The following is a 13283-nucleotide window of genomic DNA, read 5'->3' as shown; positions in this document are numbered from 1 at the left end:
TGCTCGATCCTCGTTCTCTTTTTATCGCGATACCTTTTAGGAAAAGGTTCCGAGCTCCGACCAAAATCGCTAAATTTTTTAACGCGTGGCAAAACACCGGTTTTGTACCGCGACCCGAAACTCGCGTTCCGAATGCAGGATTCCGCGATAGGTGGAAATAGACGCGCGGCAAGTTTCCCTAATTTAATGTAAACCAACAACCGCGTACCGCGCGCACAGAGGATGCGGGGTAATAATTGCGGTTCATTATTTTGTAATTTGAAATTTCCAATTTAACGGCAGTAGTAGCGCCGTTGGTGGTTGGGAACGGTAACGCGATAGCGCGAGTTTCAATACTAGAATACACGGTAGTCAGGCCGGAGGTTAGACGGAGACCGGTGCATAGTCTACGCAGTCTCCGTCTAACCAAGTTGCCATTGGTCGAGAAGGGGGTGAATGGTGGTGGGAGCACGCGAGAGCCACGGATACCTGTCAGTACGCGCTCAACTGTCACGTCGTGTGGTTCGTGTTGCCTTTCTTCCCATTGTTTGCGCATTCTCGTGCCGCCTATCACCCGATCTTATCACGTGCCCGTGGGGATATCATCTGCGATTATTGTTTCGAACGATTCTTCATCAAACTGAAATGAAGTGATCGAGCCACGACGTGCTTACGGGGTACATCCTCGCGAAAGAAGCATGGATCTCCGGAGTGGCTACTCCATTTCGATCGCTTGTTTGCTGATCGTCATTGCTGCCGTTTACGGTCAGTTATTCCCTCTGCAACGTATTTTCTAATTCGCGTTTCGATGTACGTGCACCGATATCGAGATTTCAGAATGCACAGCTAGGAATCGCTTTTCGATACTGTAACGTTTGTTGTAAAATTTTCGATCGTGTTTAAATATGTATTTTACCGCGGTGGCCAAAGAATAGTAAAGCTTCGTAGCTATATCTCGGTTTTGCATAGTAAATGTACATATTTGTTTGTTCTCTTGTGCGTATCGTATTTTATTCATATTTTGTACAAATTTTGCGCAACACAGCCGTATGATTGTCGTTTTAAATTGTAACATTCTGCCCTCGTTACGCGTTTGAATTATAATTACATCGAGACATACGCGCCGTAATAGTTACTGGGTTATTCATAACTGCATGACTGACACTTGACTCGTGTAGTCGCATGTTTATTCGCTGACTGAATGGAATACGAAAGTATGACCGAGTCTCGAGGGAGATGCACGCTCTCGTGCCGTCTCGTTCCGTGCCGGCTAAAGCAAATATTTACCGTAAACATTACAACGCTGGAAACGTTATTAATTAATTTACTAAATAATTTACAGCTTACAATCCAATTTTCACGCGTCGAAGATTTTATGATTAATTTGCCGCGTAATTATCCCCGTACGTTGATCGATCTTTATATAATATGTTTTTAATATATCCAAGTGTCGTATTACGCGACGAGTTCGAGCGTTCATAAAGAAACCTGTAGTTGGTCCCGCGTAATCTTCTCAAAAAGTACGTTCTAGAGTTCGAGCCGTTAACTCGTAATGTATGTACCTACTCCCCTTTCCGCTCGGTTTCTTTCATTGTCGACTCGTGCCCTCTGCGTAAACACAGAGGCATGCTCGGGACGTAATTCGCTCGACAAAGAGGAGACGAGTAGCTAGGTAGCCAGTCAGCGCGAGCTTTTCTCAAAAGTTCGCTACATAGGTGGTGTGCATGCATTACATACCTCCGCGTAGATTGTCGTGTACGCGGCTCCACCATCCTAGACTCGCTTACGTTGAATTTAACCAACCGACGCTGCGTCAATTCTTAATTATCTAGCTAACCCCGCGTTAACACCTTCGGGATCAGACTCCATTAGTCGAGCGTCGAGAAAATGTTCAACATATGTATAATTTACAGAGAGAATTACGTTGCCACTACGCGACTGTATCTAATTTTCACGCGTCGTATCTTTGTTCAAACGGGTTCTCGGAAAATTAATTAAATCAGACGTTCGTCGATCGTGAATCTATGCGAGTGAATCAATGTCTTTGGAATTCTGTTTCGCGCTTTGCCACGCTCGCGCAAATGTATCGGTAAATACTGGAAAGTTCTATTCGCGACAGCAAGCAGCAGCAGCGTGTTTGCTCGCGAATCTTAACTGTACGCCGCAAGTTCTGCTTCCCCTGATTAGTCGGCGGCGCTCGAAATCCTTATATTTACCAGATAGTTTGTAATTAGGTTCGTTTTAACGTTCGAATTCGAATGCTCTGCAAGCGGCAGTGCATTCTTTACTCTAGCTTCTTACCAGATAGTGTAATTGGATAATGAAGTGGGCGCGTGCGGACCGTCCCTTTAATCGGATTACCGGATCACTCTGCGATTTCGCTATCGACGGTGGCAGCCGTTAATTGACTCCGACGGGCAAAAATTGCGTCGCTGAACTCTATGGTAGCACGTACCAAGCCCCCCTCCTGATCGCGTTTCTCGCGAATAAATCGATCATTGCGAAAGGCCACTTCACCATTCAAATCGATTCTATCGCGACGAGATTGGTTCTCTCGACGATCGTGTAAATATTTGAGAACGCCTCGCATTGAAAACCATTCTTGTATACATTTTCCACCTCTCGCACGCGCACACACTATCTCTGTGTTTATTTGTTTGTATACCTTAAATTCTCGGTGTTTTATTCTTTTTACGCCTTTATACGAGCAGAACCGATCTTTATGAAAAGGTTGTTTAAATTATTTTTGTCGAATCAGTCTTGAGAGACGAGTCGCGATGCGTTATCGACGTTAGGCGGATAGAATTTTAAACCGTGGGTTTCGACGCTCGGGAAGTTTTAAGAAAATTGGAGGCTGATAGCTCCAGGAATCCGTTTCTTCGTGAAATATCGGGCTCCGAGGATTAAACGTCCGAACAGAGTAAATTTATCGACGCGGCCCGCCAGGAATAACTGAACGAGTTCTCTTGATTCACTCTCGTTTCTCCGTGCCGTTGATGCGAATTTATTGCGCTACAAGCTTCGTGGTTTCAACCGCGCGAAAGAAAAGGTACAAATTTCCGTTAAGTATACCGATACGTGTGCAATTTCTTCCAACGGCGAACCACTCTGCCAACTGTTCTTAAATTAACGAACCAGCGTACGTCGGCTTCGTGAAAACTATTCTCAAACGTCTAAGAACGATAATACGTAATAATGATTCGGGTTTAATGCTCGTTTCTCTGTTCGTTCGGCGGTCCAGGAACGTAGAGGCGACTAAAATTCGCATTGGACGTAATTGGTCCGTAGCTTTCGCGAGATCGAACCGTCTTTGGGTGAGAAGGTAAGGCATCCCACCAGAGCCCCGCTTTAATCTCTTAGCCGAGGAGTGTTTCTGTCTCGAATGGAAATCCCCAGGCGTCTCTGCTATTCCACGGATACTGGGAACCGTTCTGAAGAACTAAACCCGGAAATGAAATTAGATTTGCAAAGTAGCACGCCCGAAGACGCGGACGAGGCTCCCTTCGGGTTCTCTTGATAAGTGAAAAAAAAAAAATGGGAGATCGATTAATCCGTTCTTTCAGCTTGTTACGCTGTCCCGTATTACCGTCCTCGCAATTAATTCCTCCGCGGAGTTAATTCTTCACGGGCAAATAATTCGGGAGGGATTCGGTTCGTTAACGAGCGGACGTCTTTTCTCGACGTCTATAAGATATCGTGCCAGCAAAAACGCTTATTTGTCTTCTTTGTATCCAACGATACATCGATTAAGAGGATCAATCAGGAATTGCGACGATGATATGTATCTTAGCTTGTTGGTTTCAACGTAGTATACTCGAGGATAGCTTGTATAAAGAGCATCTTGCGAAATAATCATTTTCGAAAGCTCCCGACTAGTAGAAGTTCGGAAAGACAGTTCTTCTTAATTACCATTGAGATATCAAGATTTGAATAGCGAACCTCTGGCCATTTGGCGTGCAGTTTCCTCGAAAGGGTCGATTAATCCAGTAAATTTCATTCATCGTCCGGTTTCCTTAGTTGTTATTGAACTCGAATGGCGCACGATATTTGAAAGAAATTTCTTGCATCAGATACACCATCCGATATAAAGTTTCGCGACTGATGGTCGCTAGAAGCTTTCCGCGATATTACTCCAAAATCAATTAGCTTGGAAAGTTTAGATAAATATTGTGTAATGTTATTGATCGAACGTGTATCCGTGTTGACGAAGTATGCGTACAACGGGCTAAATTTATGCAACGATCACAGCACAGCGGCTGGTTTCGACGTTATGTAACGAGGATCGTTAATTCTTAATAGATTTGCGTTACTTGGTAACGTTTAATTTATTTCTACATTTTTACGTAATATTCTATTAAAAGGGTGTTCACCTCTGGGAAAAATTGTAATGGGAGATTCTGGAGGCCAAAATAGGGCAAAAATCAAGAATACCAATTTGTTGATGGAGGCTTCGTTAAAAAGTTATTAACGCGTAAATTTCCGCTCGTACTGAATTTTTTTTCTCGAAAATACGCAGGATTTCGGGGGTATGTCTATTCACCAAAAATGATTGTTATTGACCCCCGCAGCCGAAAATAATTTTTTCAGAATGATTTAAAATTTTTGAATTTTGCCGAAAAATTTCACACCTTCTCGAATTTTTTTCTCGAAAATACGCAGGATTTCGGGGGTATGTCTATTCACCAAAAATGATTGTAATTGACCCCCGCAACTGAAAATAATTTTTCCAGAACGATTTGGAATGTTTTAATTTTGTCGAAAAATTTCACACCTTCTCGAATTTTTTTCTCGAAAGTGGGTAGGATTTCGGGGGTAAGTCTATTCACCAAAAATGATTGTAATTGACCCCCACAGCCAAATATAATTTTTCCAGAACGATTTGAAATTTTTGAAATTTGTCGAAAAATTTCACACCTTCTCGAATTTTTTTCTCGAAAGTGGGTAGAATTTCGAGGGTATATCTATTGACCAAAAATGATTGTAATTGACCCCCGCAACTGAAAATAATTTTTCCAAACTGATTTGGAATGTTTTAATTTTGTCGAAAAATTGCACACCTTCTCGAATTTTTTTCTCGAAAGTGGGTAGGATTTCGGGGGTAGGTCTATTCACCAAAAATGATTGCAATTGACCCCCGCAACCGAAAATAATTTTTAACATGGTCTCAGCCAAGAAATTGATATTCTTGATTTTCGTTTTATTTTGGCTTCTAGATTTCTCTAAAAAAATTATGACCGGTTGCAGGGCTCCATTACAAACATTTTTAGTGAATAGACATACCCCCGAAATCCTACGCACTTTCGAGAAAAAAATTCCTAACCGAAAATCTAATGTCTGACCATACATTGATATGTTTCCCTGAAATTTTTAAAAAAATTTCAAATCGTTCTGGAAAAATTATTGTCGGTTGTGGGGGTCAATTACAATCATTTTTGGTGAATACACATATGCCCCAAATCCTACGTACTTTCGAGAAAAAAATTCTTTATCGAAAATATACTGTGTGGAAATGTTTCTATAACTCTTCAACGAAGCCTCAATCAACAAATTATTATCCCTGATTTTCGTCTTATTTTGACCTCTAGAATCTCCCATTAAAATTTTTCCCAAGGGTAGCCGAACATCCTGTATAGAAAAATTCGTTTGCCATCTGGTTTAGCTATTTCCGTGATTTCTATTTCAAGATAACTTTTTCGATCTGTCGAAAGAAAAATAATTGGAAAGCTTGCATTTCGGTTCGTTACCTTTTTCTTCCTTTATTCGCGGAACATCCGAATGGTGTTTACAGGCAAGCCGCAATATCCATTCCAAGATGCCTGTGCGCTCGGTGTATTTTCGAGGAAAACTCGATACAGTTTCTTAGGTTTTCCACCGCGTTGCGTTGGACGATTCTTCCCTGCTGGGATTCCAGCCAAACGTAGAAGTTTTAATGAAATGGCGAACGCGTGTGGTCGCGATCGACGGTCAAACTGCATGCTTTCCCTTGGTCCACGATCCCCTAATTCTTTGCCACGGAAATTCCGTTGATGGAACGAAATAGCAGGTGACTGGAACGTGTCATCGCGTCGCAACCAGAAGGCATTTCGCATTATCCTTCGCGTGTCAGTTTCCGTACACGAGGAAACCGGTAATCCTCGTCGCTGTCTTGCCTTGTTCCCTAACTCAGACGCCAGAACGTCGTCGCGAGGCTCGCGGGGCTTCCTTCGAAATTACATCTACCGAGATGCGGAGGCTTTGAAGGGGAACGAAAGCGACACGTTTGGAACATTACTCGAACGACTGCATCCTGCGAATTTAGTCCACGGTTTCCGAGTACGTCGCGTCTCGATCCAATTTAAATTTAATTCAAATTTTTCCAAATACCTTCTGCTCGAGCAAAACTTGCGAAACTTTTTCTTCGTACATAGCAAATCCCTTCAAGGCATTCCGTTTGAACGGAATCATTGTTTCGGAAGTTGGTTCGCAGGAACTAGTTAATTCAGAGAGCTTGACAATATTCTCAGGACACGGATGTTCAACAGATACTCGTCGATCGTTTTAACGAAAGCTAAGAAAGAGAGTGGAGGAAACGCGTCGCCTCGTTTATTCTCGTTCCGCGAGGTAAACGTACAGTTTGAGCCGCGCAACAGGAAACTTTCTCACCTTGGTCGAGTCAGAGCGCAAGTAAATTGCGACTTAAATGGAAATTATAGTATGGCGTCGGCCCGTAATATCGTGCAGCAACATTTTCATCGGTTCAAAGGCACGAACGAGACGTTGCGAGACGAAACGATAAGCGGGGCGGGGGTGGTTCGTCACCGAGCACTTTGCGTGCCCGTAGGAGCTTCTAGCTAGGCCATTCGCGTCAGTTGCAATGGATCTGGACACCAAGAACGTTTTGCTTTTTTCTTTCATCGATCGCGCCCCAAACCGCTATCCCTATTGAACTCGTACTCGAACTCGGACTCGAATTCGTGCCTTTATCCGTCGCCCGTCACGAACAGAAGGGACTCGGAACTCTTTCATCGCGATTTCTCGATACTTTCAGGAAACGCCGATTCTATCGATCTCATTATGGCTATTAACAATCTGGTCACGACTCATCGTTCGGTCGTGTGTCTTGGACACGACCGAGACGAGATTACTCGGCAAACTTTCGTCCGGAAGCCAGTCCCGCGAACTTTTGTCCCGGTAATGCGACCTTTTTACCAGTTTTTTCAATGTTGGAGATTCGTTGGAAAGTTTGTCGATAACGAGAGATAGACGCTCGATGCTCGATTTTGCGCGTTCACGGCGAATGGAGATCGTTACGAGCACGCACTGGTCCAAGTTTCGTGGACCATATCGTTACGTAAGAAATCGATCTATTTTTACCCTCTTAAAAGTACAAAACAGTTTGTCTTGTATTTTCTTTTTTTTAACTAAAAGCAGTAATGCTGTTTCCGTAAGGGTGCGGTAATACGTAACCCATCGATCGTTGCAAACGTTAACAAGTATTTGCTCCGTGTCCAATTGTTTGCCGCGGTCGTATAAAAAGGTTAAACGTATTGCTTTGTCTCGCGGCTCCTTTTCGTTGGAAACGCTGTTCACGCTTTTCAACGGAAAATTACAGAAAACGGTTCGTTCCTCGGAGATAAACGGTCCCCGAGAATCCCCATCCGCCGTCTCGTTGGACGAACACCAAGATTAACGGTAAACGGGGAAACCTTTAACGATGACGTCGGTCTCCAGTCGACGTTTTCGTACCATTTTTACGAAACACGTCCCGTGGCGTGTTACCAGTCGGTAAGTTCAGGAAGAAACGACCTCGAAACAATCGCCCGAGGTGGTCTTTGTTCCGGCTGCCTTGGCCAAATGTCAAATTCAAGGGTTCGCGAGAGGCCGGGCGAACGTGAAGGGTGACCAAGTGGTCCAGGGGAGGAACAAAGCGAGACAGAAACGTACGACGCGACGCTTCCAAGGACCGTGCAACGTCGACACGCTCGACTTCGAAGAGGTCCAAGGATCGATAAATACGACTGTTTTGTGCGCGACACGCCGTCCTGACCCGGTTTCGTTACGCGTTCGAAGAAGGGGAGGAACTTTGTTGGAGAATTCCGGTCGAAACGGAAATGTCTCGACGGGCGTCCGGTTCCCTCGATGCTCGACACGACCGACTTACGCAGCCTTATTTCTGCCGGCACGTAGAACCTGAAAACAAGTTTAGAGACGCGTGGCTTAAATTGGAGAAAGAGATGGGATCGGATCGGTCCTCGGGGACGCTGAAAGACTGGCGACTGAGTCCGGTCGCAACAGGTGCGTACGCGATCGAAACATCCGTCGACGTTTGAATCCGTGTTCGAGTCGTAAATCGAAGAAAAGCTCGAACACCGGCGCACGAACAAAGTAAAATGAGGTTGAAACGCGAAGGGTTAACAGCTCGGGAGAAAGTTCTTTCGTCGGGCTGGTTTTATCGCGTTCCGCGCGAACACTCGCCCGAGAACAAAAGACGATTGAATTTTATCCGAGATAAACCAATGTTTTCCGCGTTGGATGAAATCCCGACCGAATCCTTCCTTTCCCCGTTAATACGCGAATCGGAATCTTACGTTATTCTCTCGCTCGATCCAGCACTACGACCAACCTATTTATTGGACGCGTATCGTACGGTCGAGACAGACCGGATAAATCTTCTATTTACGATATATCAAACGGATGTTTGAATGTCCAAAGAAATTTACGATCCCGCTATATCGCGAAGGCTACGATACCTACGGTCATAGTTTCCCAGTCATCGTTGGGGAACAGAAATTAGGGTAAACAAATACGGAATATTAGGAAAGTGCATTGGAAACGGTCGAATAGTTGCGCTATAGGTTTATAGTTGCTGGAATTCCGTGCTTGCTTTTTTCATCCGTGTTTCTCCCCAGCTTGTACTACCCCGGTAGCTTCCGAATTCAACTAATTGCATTCCCAGTCTCGTTTGCGTTTCAAATAACGTCCGGCGTGCGCCCGCGTCCGCGTTCTCACCCAAAAGGGAGATACGTTTCTTCTCCTTTTATCGTACATTTTCCTACCCTTTTTTCGCCGGAGACTCGAAACTCCTCGGGCGACTTCTTTCCTCCTTTTCGACTTTTCCTTTCTTCTTGTTCGAATTACCGCGCGATCCTTTCAGTTTCACACCCTAGCTCCGTCGCGTCCCTTCCGTTCCCCTTTTTCCTTTTTCATCGGGTGGCACCGACAAGATCGAAGGTAAAGGACAGAACGAGTTCTCGCCCGACACGCGGTGATTTATCTTAGCAGGAAACTCGTTCCAATCATGTCGGCCTCCGACGTCCTCCCTCTTATCAGAGTTCTTCTCTCGGATCTTTTTCATTCCGACTCGTCGACGCGGATATAGACACGTCCCCGTTACTCGCGAGCCTCGACGCTTCGACGAGTCGAGAAATCCCCGTTTTTTTCTTTTTTGCAATATTCGTCAAGGTGTTTTAAGAGCTCCTCGAAACTTGCAGCCACCGACACTCGAAACAGCCGCGAGAGTATTTTCTTGCCTTTTGCGTTCGATCTTCTCGTCCCGAAGATAAATAACAGGGGTACACTTCTCCAAGCGAAGTTCCCGAACCGCTATATTTTTCACGATCTTGCAAAAAGTTACGCACAAACTGTCGCCTGCAGGAAAGTGCGTTACAGTTTTGTAAACAAACGGTTTGTACCACGAGACGCGAACGTTTCTCGTTGAAATTTTTTCGCCACGTTTTTTTTCCCGTCAACCAGCGAATGTAAGCTGTACGCGTTCTCGTACTTGAAAACATTTCCATGATATTTCTCGAACGGACGTTGCATTTCGTAATTAAGTTTCCTCTATTTCGCTTTTAGGACTAAAGAGTCTATAATATACGGGAAGATCGTTTCCATCTCGAGGCAGTTTTTCGTTTATTTTCGATCCTCCGGGATACGCCGACGTGCATAAATTCATCAGCCGTAATTTAACGGCGGAGTTTCGTTTTCGTGCTGACGTTCGAAGGTTTTAAATTGCGAGTACGCAAAGAGCGCCGACGGGATCGCGCGAACTTGACAATATTTTCCACGCTCGAAACGTTCTGCGATGAAAAACGCGAGCTTTCAATTTGCGCGCTCAACTTTTCGTCGCTGCGTTTGGTGTCCGTTCCGAGGAACGGTTCGGATACCGTCGCTCCTCGACGATATCCTTTTAAGAAATTACATTTTCCACCGTTGTTATTTCAGAAGGATTTCATTTCGTCTCGAGGTTCCATCGTTCCAAATTACATTTTCCCTCCGACCTAATAACGTTTTGTTCTCCGTGCGTTACGAGGACTTTGAAAATCGACTGCGTTTAATAAAGGTTTTAACGCGTTATGATTCTTTTTTCGGTCGAAATATTCGCGTTCACCATGGTACTGGTTCGACTTGTCGCGAATCGCAATCTCGCGCGCAATCGATCATCGGAAAAGTCGCAATTCGGTAGACGACGTGTCCCCAAGGAACTCTATAAATATTAAAATTCCGGCTGTCTCTTGCGAGCACTCGGCAATTTTTATTACGCGGCCAACATGTTCGCTGGCTCCTGATTTCCATCTCAAAAAGCAAATTCAATTAGCCTTTGAGTCCCGTACGCGTAACTCGTTTCACGATTTTTCATGGATTCTTTTTTTTAAAAAAAAAAAAAAAAAAGAGACCAATCCCCGATTTCATTCGACGGGAAGTTAATTCCCCGACTCGTTGAACAAGATCGAATTTCCAACAAAGTCCCCTTTAAGCGCCTTCTCCGATTCACCCGTATATCGATCTGCCTCTCTCTCTCTCTCCCTCTCCCCCTTTCTCTTGTTCTCTTTTCCTCTTTCGTTCTTTCTCTCACTTTCTCCGAGCACGTCGAACGTTAATTGTTACCGACGTGCTTCTCATCGGCTGGGTAGGTAATCTTTTTACGAACGGTCCGATGCACTCCCTCGGCAAGAATGTCTCTCGAGAGGTTCGGCTAAGCGGCCACTGTCTGCCAGCCTTGGCTCTGCCTTCAAAGGACGCTGGTCCATTAGCTTTTAGCGCTGATGCAAGCTACCCCTGTAATCCGGACCGACCTGGTCCTTCCAACGGGAGCCGTTCGAGTAGCCAGGATAGACGCATTCTCGGATCCAGCTTACGAGAATCGCGTTTGCGGTTCCTCGATGCCTCCACCCTCGCTCTACATCGAGGAATTTCGTGAAACCGTTAGCGCTTGTTGCTTATAGACATTTGCACGACCCCGATGGGGATCGTGACACGGAATTTACGACGACACTGTTTCTCAAGAATGGACATTCGAACCTCTGTATAGATTACGCGGAGCAAAAGTGGATAGGGGGTTGATTACCGTTGAAAGAAATCAAGCTTCCTCGGTGATGAATATTTTCTATCGCGATCCACGAAACGAAAAACCGATTATTTTCAACCCTCGGGCGAGGTTGAAAATACCTTTCTCCTTTCACGGTAAACCCTTGGTTGCTGGGGGTTGCGAGGCAACAATTCCAACTGGAAGTTTTACCGCGGCGCGGCAGGATCGCAAGGACGAGCCGGGTATCGATAATATCACGGACGGGCATCGACGAGACTCGTTTCTTGTCGTGTTTGTTAAAAGTTTGCGTAGCGTGTCGGCTCCGCGTAACTCGTGGCCGAGCTCGCGGGACCATGAAGCGCGACAGCTCGATAAATCACGGAGAAAGAAGACGAAGGAGAGTCGGAGTTGGCGAACTGTCCTTTGTATAAATAGACCACTGTTGGCTTAGCACCGGTTGGAAGGTCGTTGGAAATTTATCAGCAAAGCGAACTTCTTGCTCTCGTTTTGGTACGCGTGTCTTTACCGTTGATTAAATCTGTAATCTCTGCGGTTAATGTAGCTCTCGATTGAATTTTTCACGAGATTACCGACCATTTCGAGTTCTCGTTCTACGAGATTTCCGGAAATCCGTTTATAGGCGAGCGAACAAATTAATAAACGAGCTGCGTATCTGGGTCCGAATTGTTTGTTCATTTTCGTTGCATCCTCCGAATGGTATGCGCCAATAATCTACGACACGTGTAATTTGTTGGAAACAGGGCAGCGTCAACGGTCGTGAAGCAATTTATTCGCGTAGCAATTATAAAGTGACCGGCAGCGGGGGTAGGTGTAAGAGTAATTATACGGACCCCCGGGTGTTTCGCGTACATTCCCAGAACAAAACCCAGACTTGGAAAATACGGGTTTAACAGGTAGCGAGGTGCGCCGGTACCTCGCTTCCCATCCCGTCGCTGCAATCGCGCGCGGCTAAAAACCGTCTCCGGTTTTCGTTAGCGCGCCGGAAACATAAAACTCGTTGGTTTTCTTCGTAGCCGTCGGCTCGTAGAACGTCTCTCGATGAAATACCAGTGGAAAATGAGATAAGTCAGCGGGGATTGTTCGTGGTTCACTGCGACGATAACATTGTGCATTTGTAAAATGTTGAGTAGCGAATCGACAAGCAACACCGACGATACGGGAAACGAAAAGTTGACGGGTTCAAGTCGGGTCGTTGGGGATTTCGTGGCTTTACCGGCCCTTACGCGTCTCGTTCCTCTGACCGTCGAAGCACACCATGCTCCGTATAGTCCTTCCTTCCTTCGTTCCTTCCGCCTCGTCGCTAACGCTCCTCCAAAACCCCTGGAGAATTCCTTCTTATCCTCGACCCGTGATCATTACGTTCGATTACTACCGCCCCGGCTAAGCGTCCGGAAAATCCCGTCGTTGATCCCTCGTGTTCTCGCCAATACTACCACCTCTGCTCCTTCGACTCTTGTTTTCGAAAGTGAATTCATCCCCTGGATAGTAGCACCTGTAGGAAGAACTAGAGAAAACTGGTATCGAATTCTACCAGAGATCGCTGCAAGAACTTACGCTCTTTTAATGCTTTTTAAAGCTTAATTTTTAAGTTTCGTGGACGGAACGTCGAACCGAGATTGCAGGAAATATGGAGCTCGTTCCACGTTGGAAATTGTGTCGTTCGACCACCGACCTCCGGAGGATCGCAGCGCGTAAAAAAGCTCGAACCGTCGGCATCGAAGGTTTCTTAGCGCGTGGTCGAATTTACGAGGCCGCGAACGTCGTTGTTCGCGGAATCGACTACGACCGCGAGCATAACCGGCTCCATAAATCTCGCCCGGAAACTCGGCGAGCGTTCCTGCTCCTCGAGGAATGAATTATTTCGTGGTGGTTCGCCGCGAAGAAAACGATCGTCGGTTTCTCGGATTCGGTCTTTTTGCCGGGGACGACGACGGACTCGGAGCCACCGGCTAGAGAAAATTCCTCCTTTGGTCGTTGGAAAATTTCCGCCGCGTTC

General features: G+C 45.6%; 1 protein-coding gene across 1 annotated transcript in view; it reads left to right on the top strand.

Annotated features, from left to right (window-relative positions):
- The first annotated feature begins 499 nt into the window (after positions 1 to 499).
- Positions 500 to 13283, top strand: part of LOC122399255 — an 82623-nt gene continuing 69839 nt past the window's right edge. Inside the window, exon 1 of the mRNA XM_043399805.1 lies at positions 500 to 744. Within this exon, the coding sequence (XP_043255740.1) occupies positions 678 to 744 (67 nt within the window). The 5' untranslated portion in view covers positions 500 to 677. The remainder of the gene's footprint in view (positions 745 to 13283) is intronic.

Source organism: Colletes gigas, unplaced genomic scaffold (genome assembly GCF_013123115.1).
Source record: "Colletes gigas isolate AHSC1104 unplaced genomic scaffold, ASM1312311v1 Colletes_gigas_Sc00012, whole genome shotgun sequence".
Lineage (NCBI taxonomy): Eukaryota > Metazoa > Arthropoda > Insecta > Hymenoptera > Colletidae > Colletes > Colletes gigas.
The sequence above is the reverse complement of the archived record's forward strand: the minus strand, read 5'-3'. Positions and strand labels throughout refer to the sequence as shown.